The following is an 18631-nucleotide window of genomic DNA, read 5'->3' as shown; positions in this document are numbered from 1 at the left end:
CTTCCATGGCATCTTATACGAAGACTGGTTCTCCTAAAGCAGCAGACGAGCGAACTTCTGCTGTTCTTTCAATAAATGTCTGCTGAAAAACTGTGTTCCTCTGAGAAGGGTTGTCATCTCTTCTCAGGGCTTGAAGTGCTGGAAGAGAGGGGGACAGAGCCATGATCAGACCCCAGATCTGTGGCAGTCCTAGGAGAAAGTCCTGCCAGAGCCATGCTAGCCTGCTCTTGCTGTGGCCACAAGAGTGAAGAGGCCAACAGGATCAGCTGCAAGGTCCTGGTCACCCCACACAAATCCACCCCCCACACCCCTGAAATCTCTCTGTGATATTCCCACACCACCAAGGTGTCCACACAGGGAGAGAAGCCCTCCGAAGCCGGGGCAGAGATTGCAGCTCCCTGCATGGGCATTTCAGATCCCCCAGTGCCAGCCCCTCACTGCCAGCCCTCACTCACCCTCGATGAAGGCCTGCAGCTCTTCCTGCTACGCCCTCAGGTGCTCCCCGGCCATCCCTGGGAACACAGAGCCTGTCAGGGCCCCGGCGGCACAGCTCCCTGCCAGCGGCGCTGCCAGCCCTGTGGCCACACGCCCTCCCGCCCCGGCAGGGCTCAGCCCCAGCCCTTGCCACATCCTGACTCAGCCCAAGGGCACGGCTGCCAGAGGCCGGCAGCAGCCCCGAGGGCAGCCGGGGCTCCAGGGCGCCGGGCCCGGGTGCCGCTGCTGGGGCAGCAGCAGCCGGGGCTGGGGCCGAGCTGCAGAGGGCCAGGAAGGCAGCCAGCGCTCATGTCTCACCAATGAACCTGACGGCCGCCTCTCGCACGGACTCTTGTGGGCTGTCCACGTACGGCAGGGTCCGGCGCAGGTGCTCGGCTGCTCGGCTCTCGTCCTGTGCCAGCTGCAGAGAGCGGCAGGAGGGAAGGGTTGGCGCGGGCTCTGCCCCTCGGCCGGGCACTGCCTGCGGCCAGCCCCGGCCTCCCGTGCCCGCCCAGTCCTGTGCCCGGCCCGCAGCCCCACTGGGCTGGGGCTCCATCGGCAGCCGACTTGGGCCCACAGGAGCCTGGAGAAGAAGCCGTGCAGCCCAGGGAAGGGAGCAGCGTGTGGGGCACAGGCTGGCGCCCCTGGGTGCAGCACTGGGTCACAGGTGCCAGCCCCACACACTGAGCTCTGGGGGCTTCTCAAATTTGGGCTTCTCCAGCCCGTTCTTACCAGACACTCAGCAAACTTCCACAGCTGCTCCTTCCTCACCAGCTGCTTGAGATTCCTCCTCTTGAGGAACTCGGCCACACGAAGCAGCGTTTCCCGAGAGGCCTGGAGAGCAGCAGAGATGCAGAGATGGCACTGCAGCCGAGGGCACAGGACTCTTGTCTGGGTGACAGGGCCCAGAGGAAGCCGCAGCCTGGGAGGTTCCAGGACAGGAGGAAGCTGATGCCCCTCCCAGGGATGCACCGGCATCACAGCAAACCTCACCTTCGCCACACGCCAGTTCTCATCATGGCAGTGGATGAAGAGTGGAAGCAGGCTCTGGTTCAAAACCTTCTCCAGAGGCTTCTTTCCCTCATCCACTACCAAGTCCATTGTCATGAAGAAGAGGTCAAGGGAGAGCAACTGCATATGGCTGTGGTCCTGGAGGGAAAGAAATGAAAAAGACCTTAATACCAATTCCTCCAGGCTCACCTATGCAAAGGCCCAGAAATCTGTAAGACACAAAGTTTCTGGGCAGCAGCCAATGCCCGTGGCTGGGGGCACAGAGCCTTACGTGATCAAAGAGCAGCAGGAGTGCCTGAGCCAGCTTCAGAGCAGTGGTGCTGCATATCACGATGTCTTTATTCTTCAGCATATTGATCAACACACGGAGGGTCATGCCAACCACATCTCCATCTATATCACCCAGCAGGTCCTGAAGGCGTTGAGACAGGCTGCACATCTTTATGGCCTGTTTGGAACACAAGGCTGTGCTGGGAAGCCCTGAACGGCTGCAGCGCCAAGACCACCCTGGCACTGCAACCCCACCCTGCTGCTGCTGGGCCCAGAGGCCAAAGGCCTGTCCCAAAGCACTCAGGCAGGTGAGGCAAGAGAGCTGGGAGCAGCTGCCTCAGCTCCTGAAGCCCAGCCAGCCCAAGGGGCTGCTTTGCCCAGCACAGCTTCAGCTGCTGCCCCGTTCTCACCATCGAGGGTTCCTTGCTGAGCACCACGAGGCCTCTGAGTGCCAGGCGATGCCTCTGCCTGCACTCGCTCTGCAGCTGCCTTGACGCAATCTCAAGGACACCGTCACCGTATGTAGTCAAATCTAAGTACTCAAGGACCTGAAAGGCACAGGGCAGTGACAGGGGAGCCGGCCGGCAGGAGCCTGGAATTGCGCAGGGCTGGGCCCAGGCAGCAGCACAGGGCGCGGGCACCGTCCCAGGCAGCTGTGGCTATGCAAGGGGACAGGGCTGGCAGGCAGCTCAGCGAGGTAGTGCTGGCCATGGGGCTCACCTCCACAAGGAATGCCAGGAAGGGCAGATCCCAGGGTGGCTTATCCCTGGCGAGTGCCTTGAGCAGGTGGAGTGCAATGCGGATACAGAAGGGGACCAATCCATGGCGCATCTCCCTGTCAGGGGGAAAACAGCACCAAGACTTGAGGTTTGGGGGGGAAAATCTCTGCCATGAATGACTCACAGAGATCTGGCCTTTCCCCAGCATCCTTGGAGGGATCATGGGTGCTTTGGGAGTTGGCTTCTTTTGGGCACCCTCCTCTATCAGCCGTTTCCAGTCTGCTCAGCCATCCCTCAGTGACGAGGCCTTCTGGCCATGACCACGGGGACTATGAGGGGCACAGGGCACACATTTCAGAGGCAGTGGGGGGAAGGGGCTCTCACCTGGCCAGCAGACCCACGGCATTGTGCTGGGTGTCAGCACAGAGGAGTGTGTCCCAGCCACCCTTGCGCTCCATAGCCATCAACTCTTTGGAACACCCCAGTCGGCAGAGCAGAGATTTCATGGCCTGCACTGCAAACCTGTGTGCAGAGCAAAGCCCAGGTCACACTGGGTGCACTGGTGTCAGCCACAAGGGCATGGGAAGGACAGGAGGACTGGCACCTGTTGGGGTTGCTGGGAAGGCGGTGTTCCTCCTGGCATGCTCTCCAGAAGCTGTCAAATTCCACTGGTGGCATCAGCTGTGTGGTGATGACAACTTGGAACAGCAGAGCCACAAACAGACGAGGGGTATAAATGATCATCGCCTCGTGGCACTGAGGCATCTGGACCATCACCCAGAGCACCAGAGTTGCCTGCAACAGAAGCACATCAAGACAGCACTCAGTGCCAAGATGTCCATCGGGCAGGGCCCGAGGGGAGATGCACGGGGAGCAGCGGGCCCGGTGTCCCCTGAGCCTGCCCCTAGCCCAGGTTTCAGCCCAGGGCCTGAAGCAGGGAGAGGACAGAGATCTCCCGGGGAAGCAAGCTCCAGGTGATCAAAGGTCAGCTCCAGAAACTCACGCTCAAGGGAAAAACGTCCTTGTTGTCCCCATCAGAGGTGCAGATGTTGCAAAGTGGCCAGTTCTCCATCACACATAGCAGTATTGGCGCCACTTTCTTCACTGCTGCTCCTGATGAGGCTATGGCTTGCCACATCATGGCAGCAGCTCTGTGGGATCAGAGCTCTGTGTCAGGGGTGTCTCAGTCACAGAGCCATGCCCTGTGTAGCTGTGGGGTCCCAGGTGACAAAGCCCCAGTGCCCTGAGGGGCAGGGAGGGAGCATTGGCAGCAGTCTCAGGAAACAGAGGGGCCCGAGGCTCCTGGACCTCTCTGCCTGTTGGGCAGAGCCCATTGGACAGGCTGTGCAGGGCGATGGGCCCTAAAGGCCGGTGAGCCCTGAGCTCTCAAGGAATGTGGGTGCTGTACCTGTCACACGATGGGGCACAGCGCAGGAGGGTCAGCACCACATCAATAGGGTCTTCTTCAGCCAGCCTCACAATGTCAGTTTGCTGACTGGCATCCACAGGGACACAGGACACCAGACTCTGGTAAATGTTCCTCACCATGGCTGGTACCTGGAGGAGGCATGGGGAAGACTTGGAGCGCTGTCCAAGGCAGCAACTTCCCCAGCTTCCCCCAAGAAGTGCTTACCGTCCCATCACACTCTGCTGGCCTCAAAGGCTGAGGGGGCCCTGTGGATGTGGCTTGAGGGGGCACAGGATCCTGGGAGACCTCCAGTTCTGGCCCCTGGCTGGTCACCTGCTGCTCAGAAGAAGCCGCTCTCTTGTCAACAATGTCAGAAGAAACACGAGGGTCCTTGAAATAATCCCATATGAGCTCTTGGCTTACAGTGGGAGTGGGTATCCTGTTGGCACTCGCGATGCCCTGAGTCTCTCCAGTGTCATCATCTGGAATGGTCACGTCCTCAGTCTCTGCCATGTCCGCCTGTGCCCTTTCATTCTTCACTGCAGCATCAGAAACTTCTGAGGGCTCAGCTGAATCTGAGCTGACATCAGGCTCTGCCTGGAGCTCCTCCAGCCCTGAGTCAGGCTCAGCTGTGCCCTCAGTTGCTGCTGTGGTGTTGGTCTTTCTACGCCGAATGCGCAGGAATTTGCGGAACCTCTGTGCAGAATGAACAAAGGACAGGGAAGAGAGGCATGTTCCATGGAGTGCTGCAAGTGCAGAGCTGGGCTGAGCAGTGCCAGCAGGCCCAGCCCAGGTGGGGATGGCTGCAGGTACCTTCAGCATTTTGCGGAAGCGGCCACGGGCAGGCTCCTGCTCTTGTCTCTCATCCATGGCTGCATCTGGAAAAGAGCAGCCAGAGCTGAGGGGCTGTGGGAGAGGCCGGAGAACAGAGCCCAGCCCTGCACTCCCCAGGCAGGGACAGCCCTGGGGTGGCTCAGGGGATGGAGCACGGTCACTGGAGGGGGTTAGCCCCAGCCCCTCTTCTGTCCTGTCCTTGGGCATGTTCACATGGGCTGGGCTGGGCTGGGACGGGACGGGACGGGACGGGACGGGACGGGACGGGACGGGATGGGATGGGATGGGATGGGATGGGATGGGATGGGATGGGATGGGATGGATGGGGCCTAGCTGGCTGGAGCCATCATCCCTGTGGCCCAGCTCTGCCACTCACCATCCTGCAGTGGTTGGAACTGCTCCAGCTCTTCCTGCTGTTGTGCTGGGGCAGCTCCAGGGTCTGTCTTTTTGTTCCGTCGGAACACTTTGAACAGGTTGAGGAATCTCCCCGCCATGACACAATCCTGCCTCAAAGGCACCTTAAAGAGAGATGCCTTGGGTAATCTCTGAGAAAACAAACTGTGCAGTTGAGCCTTGAAGGCACCTGCGAGAGAGAAGCCTCAGCAAGGCTACAGGACAGCAAGTCCTGCAGTCGGGTCTCGAGGGCTCCTGCCACAATGACTGGAGGCTCCTTGTAAATGACTGTGGTCACCAGGTCCCACAGTCTCACCTTGAGGACAGAGGTCAGAAGGATGGGAGATGCCTCAGAAAACCTCCAGGTCACCAAGTACCGGAGTCTGGCCTTGAAGGCACCTGCAAAAGAAAAGTCTTGGGAAAGACACGGGCCAACAAAGCCCACAGTCTTGCCCCGCAGGCACCTGCAAAAGAAAAGCCTCGGGAAAGCCACGGGCCACCAAGGCCCGCAGTCTTGCCACGAGGTCACCTGTAGAAGAAACGCCTTGGAAAAGCTCCGGGTAAGACACAAACGAGTGCGCTGTGCGGGGATTCCTCACAGCACCGCTCTGGCGCGTCCTGTCCCGTCGCGTGCACTGAGCACTGTGGCGTTGTCCTGTCACCGCCAGCCCCTATGTCACCACGTGTCACAAAGGGTCCTTGGACACCCTGTCCCTTTCCATTCCACGGTTACCAGGCTGCACCGTGTCACAAAGGGCCCTTGCATACACTGTCACCTGCCCTGGTTCCGCCCCCATCCCCCAAAGTGGCCCAGGTTGAAAGGAATCCCTTGCCCAAAGTGTCTAAGACAGCCTGACAGGATCTTTAGGAACGCCTCAAACCATCAGCAAACGCTGCCCTGCTCTGCAGGCTCAGGGCAGCAGAAGGAGCCCCCAGGGCTGCCGACGCAGCCGCAGCAGGAAGGGCACGGGGCCTTGCACAGAATCTGTACAGGGGCCTGGCAGCTCTGAAATCAGCAAGTGTGGCAGAGTCCCCACCGAGGCAGACCTGCCACCCCATCCGAGCCCTGGCAGTGCTGGTGCCCTTCTCCTGCCCCAGAGACCTGTGCCCCTGGGGGGCTTCTGTGCCAGAGGGCAGCCAAAGCCAAAGCCCACGTGCATTGGGGACTGAGCTCCTTCCTGCAGGGGCTGTTGGCAGGAACATTTGGAACAACTGCTGGCAACTCTTAGTCTTGGTCAGATTAATTACATTAATTGGAATTATTTTCCCATTGAAGTAATTTCCTGCAGCTCAAAAAACATCTTTGTTGGGAAGGCACAGAAGGATCTGGCAGACTTCACCAATTAATTGGAATGGCCGGAGAATGTGAAAGATGTGCAAGTTTGCTTCCCATCTCAAAGCAGCAAGTCCTTTGCCTTAACATCATCCATCAAGAGTCACTTTACAAAATACAGCACTGCACAGAAGCTAAAAAAAGGCCATTCTTTGGTTTGCAAACCTTTGCTTTTCTATGGAGGGATGATAATATCCTAATTCTCTGAAGGATTAAAGCTCTCAAGGAATGAAAGTCCACTCAGTATTACAAAAGTAGTCCAAACAATTGAGTTGATTGCAAAAAAGGCTAATCCTTCCCCTGGTACAGATATCTAGGTGGCCAATAAATTTCAGCTCTCCCCTCTTCTTTTTTGCATGAGAACCAGGATCACTAACAGGAAAAGTCACAGATATTCCTTATGTCCTCCATAACCAAGGCTGTGCCAAACCACGGATGATGCCGTCAAACTGACTCAAATTCCAGTCTAGAACTCTCACTTCCAGACAACTCCTTCCCCAACACACCCACCAACACCAACGCTCCCAAAACACACTCACAGAACTCCTCAACACCCCACCAGGACCCCCAGCTGTCCCCATCCCTCCACAGAGCTTTCCCACCCTCCAGCAGAGCCCCTGGTTCCCTGCACATGCCATGGGATGGCACTCAGCAGGATCTGCTCCAAGGCCTTCCGTGGTAGCAAGCTCAGGCTGCCAGGCCAATGGTTCCTGGATCATCCTTCCCACGGCCCCTTCCTGTGCACGGCTCTTCCATTTACACCTTTGAGCTCAGCCTGGACTTCTCCCCTTAAGCAGGATTGCTGTTAAAGGATGGAGAGCAGCCTGGCAAGCTCTTTCTCCAGCTCCCTCTTTACTCTTGGGGCAGCTAGAACACTGCACAGGAAAGCAACTGGTGCCACAAGGAGTGGGCGACGTCAGGGGAGATCACTCAGGACTGCTATATCCTGAGGGAACACCGCTGGGCTTGACCTTTGGGTACCTGCACAAACTTCAAGGCAGCCGCCTTAGTTTCCAGGACAGCCCTGTGCTGGCCAGCATCCTGACGTGGATGCTGGACTGCTGCAAGGCGCTGCTGGGAGCCAGCAGGACAGGACTGGCTGTCTTGTTTACATGTTGAAAATGCGTTAGATTGTATTTAGCTAGAAATTTAGGGATCCCTGAATTTGGTAAGGAGCTGCACCATTATAAGCTAAGAAATTATTTTTGATTCTGTATTTTAGCTGTTTTGTAGCATTTAATTTTGTCTCAATACAGCAAAGTAGAGGCCCTTCTTTTGGTTTGGATTCTTTGGGGAATTGTTTCCCATCTGAAAGGAAGACTCTGTGAAGGCAGCGGTTGTCCAGGCCACAAATACAGGTCATGAAGAAACAAAAGATGTGGCTGAGACCTCTCACATCCCACACTAAGGAGTCAGCCAAGGGAAAGGAGCTTTTGGGAGTCATGCCTGGGGGAGGAGGGACAGGCAGTGGGGTTATGGCTGTCTCTTAGCTGGGGGACACGGCTCAAAGGGCAGATGGCTGAGGTTTTGGTGTTGGACTGCTGCTGCCCAGAGGATCCACTGCTACTGCAGAACTTTTCCATCACTGTGTCTCTTTAATGTGGGTGAGCCTCTGCTCCCAGGTGTGGCCATGTAACTGGGTCCTTTCAATACCCAATCACTCTGGGAGGGATCCTCACCATGTGCTTGGGTGCCTGAGGGGAAAACTGGGACCCTGACTACCTCTGAAAGGGAGCGTTTCATGGCTGCTTGTGGGAGCCCAGCAGCTGCTGCTGTTGCCAGGATATTACACAGGTGATAGCCAGGGAACACCCAAAACAATCCCCCCCTCCACCTTTTTTCTCCTTCCAGGGCTGCCCAGACCCTGCTGTTTCTGCCCTGCTCTGAATTTTTAGTACGCTTTTAGCTCAACATCCCTGGGTGTGCCCAGCCTCATGCTGCTCCTGCCACAGCTTTGAGCTCATTGCTAAACTGTTTGCCACCCCGGGCCTGCACTCCTCTGCTGTTCCACCCTGGCCCCTCGAGGTTCCTGCTATAGTCCATTTCACCAACTTTATATCGCCCCACATTCGGGTGCCCAAACGACTGCAGTGGGTCGACCCTGGCTGGGTGCCAGCTGCCCACTGTCACTCTGTCACTCTCTTTCCCACTGGGACGGGGAAGAGGCTAAGACAGAGAACAGCCAGCAGGGTGAGATAAGGCAGTTTTATTACAGTAAAATAAAGAACTAAGCAGAGATCTGTGCTTGCATGGGCTGAAGAGAAAAAAGTCACTCTCTACTTCCCATCAGCACCGATGTTTGGACATTTTCTGAAAAGAAGGGCTTCAGCACGTGTAACGGTTCCTCCAGAAGGCAAACACTGAAAACTGAGAAATACCCGCCCCCTTCCTCTTCTCTCCCTTAGATTACATCTCTGAGCTGTTGTCATAAGGTATGGAATATCCCTTTGGCTTATTTGGGTCAGTTGGCTTGGTTGTGTCCTCTCCCAGCATCTTGCCCACTCCCATCCCCTTTGATGGGGGAAGGAATGTCAGAGGGACAGCACTGCCAGGCAATAGCCAAAACACTGGTCTGTTCTCAACACCCATCCAGGTACCAATGCAAAGCACAGCGCTGGAAGGGCTGTGAACTTTACCTTGGTCAGGACCCATACAGGTGCTATGGAAAGTTTTGGATTCTGGCATGTGCGTGCCCTTCTGCACCTCAGGCCAGACCGTCCTGACAAAACCCTTTCAACAACCAGTAGAATTGCATATTCTAAAAACAGGGGAACCTACCTCAAGCCCTACACAGTCAGCTAAGAATATCTCTGCTGCTGCTACAAAAATTCACTACTTACCAACAAAACACAAATGTGCAGATGAAATGATCCCAGCCTCTGTAGAAATGATTCTTAATGTATTAAGACCTTTTCTGAGAGGGACCCCAACTGAACTAAGAGATTGTTTAGTTGGGAGATGACACAAAGTCTGGGAAGACGTAGTGCGCAGCGATGCTTTGAACTGCCTGCAAACCCCAAGAAAATCAATCCCAACATGGGGAAACCTCCTGTATCTCATGATGTCTCATTCACCGACACCTGAGCCAAACACATGAAGTATGTGTAAAGCTAAAGGTGTAGAGCTGTCACTGTGAAAACAGGAATGGAAATAGAAGGAAACACAAAGGTAGACAGGTAAGTGTGAGAAAGGAGCAAGGCTGAAAGTGGAGAAGATTGCTGGGAAGCCTGGAAGAAAGTAGATTACACACCATCTGAGAACAGGAAAGGCGTCTGGTTTCTTCCCAGCTTGCAAGCCTTGAGAAAACTAAGAAACTGTCAGGCCCATGGATTTATTAGAGGCCTGCAGCCGTGTTGCTTGTGAAGGACTGAAGAGATTGTCACACTGTTGAACACCGTCAGGTTCATGGGTGAGCCACAAGCCCGGGCTCCCTCTCCGCCCCATCGCAGCTCGGCCCCGGCCCCAGCTGCTGTCCCGGCAGTGGCACCCGGGCCCAGCGCCCTGGAGCCCCGGCTGCCCTCGGGGCTGCTGCCGGCCTCTGGCAGCCGTGCCCTTGGGCTGAGTCAGGATGCGGCAAGGGCTGGGGCTGAGCCCTGCCGGGGCGGGAGGGCGTGTGGCCCCAGGGCTGGCAGCGCCGCTGGCAGGGAGCTGTGCCGCCGGGGCCCTGACAGGCTCTGTGTTCCCAGGGATGGCCGGGGAGCACCTGAGGGGGCAGCAGGAAGAGCTGCAGGCTCTCGTCGAGGTTGAGTGAGGGCTGGCAGTGAGGGGCTGGCGGGGGGGAGCTGCCATCCATGAGTGAGCTGCGGAGAGTTTTTCTCCCTGTGTGGACAAGGGGTGGTGTGGGAATATCACAGAGAGATTTCAGGGACATGGGGCAGGGATTTGGGAAGGGGGTGGATTCATGACCCGGACCTTGCAACTAATCCTTTCGGCCCCTTCACTCTTGTGGCCACGACAATAGCAGGCTGGCAGGACTTTCTCCTAGGATTCCAGCTCATCCCTTTGCTTTGCATCCCATCAATAAACAGTTTGGCTTTTTCACTTAACCTGCATCTCTGTGGAGCTGAAGGGTCACAAATCCAGAGCTCTGTGACACACAGGCCCCTCCTGCCGTTCTCTCCTGCACCGTGTTTTGTGCAGAGACGCAGAGGAAGGAGCGCAGATCAGGCTGGAAAGGTCCCTGTGCTGAAGGTCCACTTCAACAGCATTGTGGAGTTAAAGGTCTTGCTGATCTTAAAAACGAGATTCACTTAATAAATTTTAAAAAGAATTTAATATAAACAAAAGACAATTAGGAGACAAAAGAAATAAAGCAAAGGGTTAAAATGGCCGGGTGCCCTGGCGCCTTGCCAGGAACACACCTGGTATCTCAGGAACACTCTTTTTATCCCCCCCTACTGTGAAGATTTAATGCATATTCAAAGCGTCCCCTCCCTGGTTCCGCCTTCTTAGATCATGCTTTTGTACAATTTTTATTTTCTGCTGGTCAGCATTTATTTTTGCTGGTCATCATTATTCTTGCTGGTCATCATTATTTTAGAGTTTGGTTTCCTTTCTTTTTGCAAATGGTCAGGGTAGATAACAGTCCAGGCCCGTCATCCTTCCCCTGAGGGCAGCTGGGTTTCCTATCTTCCACTGATAACAGTTTGGGCTCTATTGTGCTGGTAACAGCTTGGGCCCCACTGTCCTTGCCCTCTGGGGTTTCCTTGCCTTGTACCTAGGAAATTCTTTTAAGTTTAAGACTTGTTAGCAAGAAAAAAAGTACATACATAGCTAAAAAGTATTTAACATATAAGATTCATCTGCGAAAGCCAATATCACAATACAAATTTATAACAGTTTCTTTAGGGTCCCCAAAACCCTGTTCTCTAATAACTCAAATATCTCACTGCTGCCATGGGTTACTTTACCAGTTCCTAGCAAGATTTTTATCACTGTCTGGGTGGCTTTATTATCTTTTGTGCTACAAAGGAAACAGAGTCCCCACTTGGGGATCCTCCACCTAAATACCCGCTGGAGCCAAGTCTTGACAGACTACACATCGAAACACATCCATACAATCCATACAATCACAACCTTTCTTTAAACAGAGAAAGTCTTTCTCCCTGGCTCTCCAATGCCCCTGATTCCTAGGCATGTAAGCTTAATCAAGAAATGCTAGCAGTCAGCAGCTGTAACTCCTGTCACTAGATGGTGGCGTCTCCCATTAAAGAATGTTAAAAATGAAATTCAGTCTAATTTTATCAATAAGGATTTTATGGAAAAATCTGTAAAATCTAATTATGGAAACAACCACAATCACTGTCAGCGTTGAGCCCAGGATAGGCACTGGGTGAACTCTGAATCAGCCTCTGCCACACTGATTCCCCCAAGTTCACAACTTGTCTTTGGGAGAGCGGTGTTTTATACAGGTTTTTTTCAGCTTGAAGCTGTGCAGTTCCAGTTTCTTTCTTTTTCTTGTGTTGTTACATATTCATATTTCTCCTGCTGCACTGCTGATGAGTTTTCTGAGAAGAAGATGAAGTTTGAGTGGTTTTTCAGGAAGCAGGCTTTGAGATGTAGAATCGTGGTGAGTTTTTTTTTTTTAGTCTGTGTAGTTTTTTTTGGGAAACCAACATTGAGATGTATGGTCCTGGAGAATCACATCAGGTCGGTATCAGGCGTTAATCACCGGGTCGTTAGAGCACTAATCTTGCTTGGGTAGACCCAGCTCTTCTCAGTGTTCTCTTAATTGCTGGGTCATTCTCTTGCAAATTCCTGCTTTTCCAGCAGCTGCTTTTGCAATCTTAAATTGCTTGTGGTATTTTTTACATAAAACATGCTTTTATATTCAATTTTATATGTGTACAATACAGCACAAATTATACCAACATATATTACACAACCATACGCTCCACTGCCCAAACCCTGTCCCTGTTCTCTTACCCACACTCAAGCATGCATCCATTTTGCACTCACACCTGCTCAAAACACCATGGGTTTTTGAGCTCTGGGCATCCCATCCTCATTGCCAAGAACATCATGGGTGCTGGAAGATGCCCGTGCACAAAATTGCAAAGCAACTCTTATTTTATTAGTTGCTGTTGCAAATAAAACCTACCAACCCCTGGACTGGTGAAAAGCCACTGAGCAGCGGCAGGAGATGGAGCATGGTGCTCCAATGGGAGGGGCAGGCAGGCCATGCACCTTCAGGGCATGCCCTCCATCAAAAAGGTGTGCATTTTGTCCTTCTTGCCTCTCCACTGCAGAACCAAGCCTCCTATCTTCTCCCCTGGAGTGGAATTTTCCCAGTTACCATGTCATCTCCCCCTTGGCCTGTACATGAGGTAAGGTCACCATGCCAATAACAGCCTCATTGTTACTGTTCCTCTTTCACAGGTTAACTGCCCATCAATTGATCCATCCATTGTTCCTCTTCAGGGTCAAATTCCCAGCAGTTAACCCATAAGGTTTCCTTCAAAGTCTGTTCTTCGCCATCCTGTTGATGTGCACAACAGAGGACCAAATACGGCAGGGCCTTAGACACAACTTTGGTCCCTGACACACACAGGCTCCTTGTCCCACTACTGGCCTTCAGTAACACCTTGAACTCCACAATGCTGTGGAACCGGGCCTTCAGCACAGGGACCTTTCCAGCCTGATCTGCGCTCCTTCCTCTGCGTCTCTGCACAAAACACGGTGCAGGACAGAACGGCAGGAGGGGCCTGTGTGTCACAGAGCTCTGGATTTGTGACCCTTCAGACAGATGCAGGTTAAGTGAAAAAGGCAAACTGTTTATTAATGCAAGGTGAAGCAAAGGGATGAACTGGAAAGGGAAAGAAGGGGATGGGCATGGACTGAGGGCTGGAGGTAAGGAGCTGTCAAAAGGGAGGAAGAATAGAGGGGAAAAAGGGGATGGGCACAGTCTGAGGGCTGGAGGGAGCTATCTACAGGCTGGGAGAGGGCTGAAGCCCCGTGAGAATCCCACAGGCTCAGCTGTGCCAGTTGCCAGCTGTGCCTGGATCTCCAGTGGCACTGGGAGGTGGTGTCCTCTTCAGTGTCTCCTGCTGCTGTTCTTGGGACACTTGTTCACTGGCAAACTGAGCTTGGATATTCAGGTTGCTGTGGGATGGAGAGGTGTCTTTCCTCGGGGCTTCAGTGGCTGGAAGAGAGAGGACGAGAGGCACAGTCAGGGCATGCATCTGCAGGGATCCTAGGAGACATTCCTGCCAAGGACATTCCACCTGGCTCTTGCAATGGCCACAAGAGAGGACCAGACAACAGGATCAGCCAGAAGGTGCTGGCCACAACTCCCACCCATGTCCCTGAAATCTCTCTGCTCTCTGCCCACACCATCCTCACCCAGACAGGGAACGAAGCACTCTGCAGCTGGGCCAGGGATTGCAGCTTCCTGCCCAGGCATTGCAAGTGCCCCCTGCCAGCCCCCAGTGCCAGCCCGCTGCTCTCACTCACCCTCACTGAGGGTCTGCAGCTCTTCCTTGTGCGCCCTTGTGCATGAACATCCCGACCGTCCCTGGGAACACAGAGCCTGTCAGGGCCCCGGCGGCACAGCTCCCTGCCAGCGGCGCTGCCAGCCCTGGGGCCACACGCCCTCCCGCCCCGGCAGGGCTCAGCCCCAGCCCTTGCCGCATCCTGACTCAGCCCAAGGGCACGGCTGCCAGAGGCCGGCAGCAGCCCCGAGGGCAGCCGGGGCTCCAGGGCGCCGGGCCCGGGTGCCGCTGCCGGGACAGCAGCAGCCGGGGCTGGGGCCGAGCTGCGGCAGGGCGGGGAGGGAGCCCGGGCTCGTGGCTCACCCATGAAGCTGACGGCTGCCTCTTGCAGGGACTCCTGTGGGCTGTCCAGATAAGGCAGTGCCCGGCGCAGGTGCTCGGCTGCTCGGCTCTCATCCTGTGCCAGCTGCAGAGAGCGGCAGGAGGGAAGGGTTGGCGCGGGCTCTGCCCCTCGGCCGGTCGCTGCCTGCGGCCAGCCCCGGCCTCCCATGCCCGCCCAGCCCTGAGGCACCGGGCAGCAGCCCCACTGGGCTGGGGCTCCATCGGCACCTGGCTCTGGGTCACAGGAGCCTGAACAGGAACCCGTGTGTCCCAGGGAAGGGAGCAGCGTGTGGGGCGCAGGCTGGCTCCCATGGGTGCAGCACTGGGTCACAGCTGCCAGCCCCACACACTGAGCCCTGGGCACAGGGAGCTTCTCCAGGCTGAGGCTGAGGACGTCCTTTACCACACATTCGGTGATCTTCGACAGATCCTCTGTTGGCAGCACCCACAGGAGCTCTGTGTTCTTCAAGAACGTGGCAGCACAGTGCAAGGTTTCCCGGGAGGCCTGGAGAGATGCAGAGATGCCATTGCTGCCCAGGGCACAGGAGTTGCATCCCTGTGCCAAGGCCAGGAGGAGGTTGCAGCCTGGGAGGCAGCAGGGCAGGAGGCAGCCGAGCCCCCTCCCAGAGATCCACCAGCATCACACAAAACCTCACATCTGCCACGCGCTGGTTCTCATTGTGGCAGTGCCAAATGAGCGGGAGCAGGCTCTGCTTCACAATCCTCTCCATTGCCTTTTTTCCCTCTTCCACTACCAGGTTCATCGTGTTGCGGAAGAGGTGAATGGAGAGCACCTGCACGTGGCTTTTGTCCTGGAGGAAAGAAGAAGGAAAAGATCTCAGCGCCAACTTCTCCAGCCCACCTGGGCAAAGGCCTGAAAATCCACAGGCCCAAAGTTTGTGTGGGCAGTAGCCAGTACCCGTGGCCGGGGCACAGAGCCTTACATGGTCAAAGAGGAGCACAATTGGCTCAGCAAGCTTGGGGGCAGTAGTCCTTGATAAACGAAGACTTTTTCTCTTGAGTATATTCGTGAACACAGACAGAGACATGCTGACCACTTCTCCGTCTGCGTCACTCAGCAGCTGCAGGAAGCTTCGACACAGGCTGCGTATAGGTCTGGCCTGTTTGGAACACAAGGCTGTGCTGGGAAGCCCTGAACGGCTGCAGCGCCAAGACCACCCTGGCACTGCAACCCCACCCTGCTGCTGCTGGGCCCAGAGGCCAAAGGCCTGTCCCAAAGCACTCAGGCAGGTGAGGCAGGAGAGCTGGGAGCAGCTGCCTCAGCTCCTGAAGCCCAGCCAGCCCAAGGGGCTGCTTTGCCCAGCACAGCTTCAGCTGCTGCCCCGTTCTCACCATCGAGGGTTCCTTGCTGAGCACCACGAGGCCTCTGAGCGCCAGGCGACGCCTCTGCCTGCACTCGCTCTGCAGGTGCCTTGACACGATCTCAAGGACACAGTACCCACAGTCACTCAAGTTCAGGCAATCCAGGACCTGAAAGGCACAGGGCAGTGACAGGGGAGCCGGCCGGCAGGAGCCTGGAACTGCGCAGGGCTGGGCCCAGGCAGCAGCACAGGGCGCGGGCACCGTCCCAGGCAGCTGTGGCTATGCAAGGGGACAGGGCTGGCAGGCAGCTCAGCGAGGTAGTGCTGGCCATGGGGCTCACCTCCACAAGGAATGCCAGGAAGGACAGATCCCAACGTGCCTCCTCCCTGATGAGCCTCCGGACAAATTGGTGTGCCACATGGTAACACAAGGGCGTCAAGTCATGGCGCATCACCCTGTCAGGGGGAAATGGCACCAAAACACTGAGGTGGGGGGTGGGGGGAGGCCAAACCTCTCCCAGGGATGACTCACGGAGATCTGGCCTTTCCCCAGCATCCCTGGGGGGACCATGGGTGCTTTGGGACCATGGGGCTCCTTCTGGGCACCCTCCTCTCAGACTTCTCCAGTCTGCTCAGCCATCCCTCAATGGCAAAGCCCTCTGGCCATGACCACAGGGACTGTGGTAGGGCAACCTGGGCACAGGGCACACATTTCAGAGGCAGTGGTGAGAAGGGGTTTCACCTGGCCAACAGACCCACGGCATAGTGCTGGGTGTCAGCATGGAGCAGCGTTTCCCAGCCACACTTGCGCTCCATGGCCATCAACTCGTTGTCATAGTGCAGAAAGCAGAGCAGAGCCTTCATGGCCTGCACTGCAAACCTGTGTGCAGAGCAAAGACCAGGTCACACTGGGTGCACTGGTGTCAGCCACAAGGGCATGGGAAGGACAGGAGGACTGACACCTGTTGGGTTTTCTGGGAAGGCGGTGTTCCTCCTGGCATGCTCTCCAGAAGTTATCAACCTCTGCTGGCATCAGCTGTGTGGTGGTGAAAACATGGAACAGCAGAGCCGCAAAGAGAGAGTCGGAATAATGCATCATGGCCTCATGGCTCTGAGGCACTTGCATAATCACCCAGAGCACCAGAGTTGCCTGCAAAGGAAGCACACCAAGACAGCGCTCAGTGCCGAGGCGCCGATGGGGCAGGGCCCGAGGGGAGATGCAGGGGGAACAGTGGGCCCGGTGCCCCCTGAGCCTGCCCCTAGCCCAGGTTTCAGCCCAGTGCCTGAGGCAAGGAGAGGATGAAGAGCTGCTGGAGAAGCGACCTAGGGGACAGGCACGGCCAGTTCCAGAAACTCACAGCCAGAGCAAAAACGTCCTTGTTGTCCCCATCAGAGGTGCAGGTGCTGCAAAGTGGCCAGTTCTCCATCACATGGAGCAGTGTAGGCAGCACTTTCTCAACTGTTGGTCCTGATGAGGCTATGGCTTGCCACATCATGGCAGCAGCTCTGTGGGATCAGAGCTGTGTGTCAGAGGTGTCTCAGTCACAGAGCCATGCCCTGTGTAGCTGTGGGGTCCCAGGTGACAAAGCCCCAGTGCCCTGAGGGGCAGGGAGGGAGCATTGGCAGCAGTCTCAGGAAACAGAGGGGCCCGAGGCTCCTGGACCTCTCTGCCTGTTGGGCAGAGCCCATTGGACAGGCTGTGCAGGGCGATGGGTCCTAAAGGCCGGTGAGCCCTGAGCTCTCAAGGCACGTGGGCCCCATACCTGTCACATGATGGGGCACAGCGCAGAAGGGTCAGCACCACATCGTCCGGGTGTTCTTCAGCCAGCCTCACGATGTTAGTGGCCAGCCTGGCATCCACCGTAACGGAGCACATTAGACGCTGGTGGATGCTCCGTACAATAGCTGGCACCTAGAGTAGGAATAGGGAAGAGTTGGAGCACTGTCCAAGGCAGCAACTTCCCCAGCTTCTCCCAAGAAGTGCTTCCCTTCCTGCCACACTGTGCTGGCCTCAAAAGCTGAGGGGGCCCTGTGGATGTGGCTTGAGGGGGCACATGATCATGGGAGACCTCCAGTTCTGGCCCCTGGCTGGCTGCCTGCTGGTCAGAAGGAACACCCCCCCTTTCAAAAACTTCCATATTAGGTGCATGACTCATGGTGGGAGGGGGCATAGTGTCAGTATTTGTGATGCCCTGAGTCTCTCTGGTGTTTGGAATGGCCATGTCCTCAATCAGTGCCACATCAGAGTTTGCCCTGTCATCACTCACCACAGCGTCAGAGTCTTCTGAGGGCGCAGCTGAATCTGGGCTGACATCAGGCTCTGCCTGGAGCTCGGTCAGCCCGGAGTCAGGCTCAGCTGTGCCCTCAGTTCCTATGGGGCTGATCTTTCTATGCCGAATTGGCAGGAACTGGCGGAACCTCTGTACAGAATGACCAAAGGACAGGGAAGAGAGGCATGTTCCAAGGAGTGCTCCATGTGCAGAGCTGGGCTGAGCAGTGCCAGCAGGCCCAGCCCAGGTGGGGATGGCTGCAGGTACCTTCAGCATTTTGCGGAAGCGGCCACGGGCGGGCTCCTGCTCTTGTCTCTCATCCATGGCTGCATCTGGAAAAGAGCAGCCAGAGCTGAGGGGCTGCAGGAGAGGCCGGAGAACAGAGCCCAGCCCTGCACTCCCGAGGCAGGGACAGCCCTGGGGTGGCTCAGGGGATGGAGCACGGTCACTGCCAGGGGTCAGCCCCAGCCCCTCTTCTGTCCTGTCCTTGGGCATGTTCACATGGGCTGGGATGGGCTGGGACGGGACGGGACGGGACGGGATGGGCTGGGATAGGCTGGGATGGGCTGGGATGGGCTGGGATGGGATGGGATGGGATGGGATGGGATGGGATGCGATGGGATGGGATGGGATGGGATGCGATGGGATGCGATGGGATGGGATGGGATGGGATGGGATGGGATGGGATGGGATGGGATGGGATGGGATGGGATGGGATGGGATGGGATGGGATGGGATGGGATGGGATGGTGCAGGGCCCAGCTGGCTGTAGCTTCAGCCCTGTGG

At 56.1% G+C, this 18631-nt stretch overlaps 2 protein-coding genes across 2 annotated transcripts; both read right to left on the bottom strand.

Annotated features, from left to right (window-relative positions):
• Positions 1 to 483: 483 nt before the first annotated feature.
• LOC148183896 (maestro heat-like repeat-containing protein family member 7) lies at positions 484 to 5906 on the bottom strand. Its single transcript, XM_088058977.1, has 15 exons — positions 5843 to 5906; positions 5276 to 5508; positions 5093 to 5179; positions 4216 to 4578; positions 3883 to 4031; positions 3478 to 3625; positions 3079 to 3269; positions 2859 to 2996; positions 2476 to 2590; positions 2166 to 2303; positions 1757 to 1933; positions 1468 to 1623; positions 1207 to 1308; positions 793 to 895; positions 484 to 512 (listed from the first exon to the last, which is right to left on the bottom strand). The coding sequence occupies exons 1-15, from the start codon at positions 5904 to 5906 to the stop codon at positions 484 to 486; spliced, it is 2193 nt and encodes a 730-aa protein (XP_087915103.1).
• Positions 5907 to 13413: 7507 nt separating this feature from the next.
• LOC148183895 (maestro heat-like repeat-containing protein family member 7) lies at positions 13414 to 18169 on the bottom strand. The gene is made up of 14 exons (XM_088058976.1): positions 18113 to 18169; positions 17669 to 17995; positions 17339 to 17487; positions 16934 to 17081; positions 16538 to 16725; positions 16318 to 16455; positions 15917 to 16031; positions 15607 to 15744; positions 15198 to 15374; positions 14910 to 15065; positions 14657 to 14758; positions 14069 to 14338; positions 13895 to 13955; positions 13414 to 13583 (listed from the first exon to the last, which is right to left on the bottom strand). Exons 1-14 carry the CDS (start codon positions 18167 to 18169, stop codon positions 13414 to 13416), a joined length of 2196 nt encoding a protein of 731 aa, XP_087915102.1.
• Between the last annotated feature and the right edge of the window lie 462 nt (positions 18170 to 18631).

Source organism: Pseudopodoces humilis, chromosome 8, assembly GCF_049639895.1.
Source record: "Pseudopodoces humilis isolate 2021_Gansu_Grassland_sample_001 chromosome 8, ASM4963989v1, whole genome shotgun sequence".
Taxonomy (NCBI): domain Eukaryota; kingdom Metazoa; phylum Chordata; class Aves; order Passeriformes; family Paridae; genus Pseudopodoces; species Pseudopodoces humilis.
Note: the sequence above shows the minus strand (reverse complement) of the source record. Positions and strands in the feature narration are given on the sequence as shown.

Bases quoted from the DNA above. Each gene is read 5' to 3' on its own strand.
- LOC148183895 (XM_088058976.1), bottom strand. From the start codon at position 18,169: ATGGATGAGAGACAAGAGCAGGAGCCCGCCCGTGGCCGCTTCCGCAAA. The intron at 17,488-17,668 runs GCCAGCCAGGGG...TTCCTACTCTAG, and splicing joins TTCCTTCTGACCAGCAGGCA to GTGCCAGCTATTGTACGGAG. The intron at 16,726-16,933 runs GTGAGTTTCTGG...CTTCCTTTGCAG, and splicing joins AGGACGTTTTTGCTCTGGCT to GCAACTCTGGTGCTCTGGGT.
- LOC148183896 (XM_088058977.1), bottom strand. From the start codon at position 5,906: ATGGGGGCGGAACCAGGGCAGGTGACAGTGTATGCAAGGGCCCTTTGT. The intron at 4,032-4,215 runs GTGACCAGCCAG...TGCCTCCTCCAG, and splicing joins CGGCTTCTTCTGAGCAGCAG to GTACCAGCCATGGTGAGGAA. The intron at 1,309-1,467 runs GTGAGGTTTGCT...GCTGCTCTCCAG, and splicing joins AGAACTGGCGTGTGGCGAAG to GCCTCTCGGGAAACGCTGCT.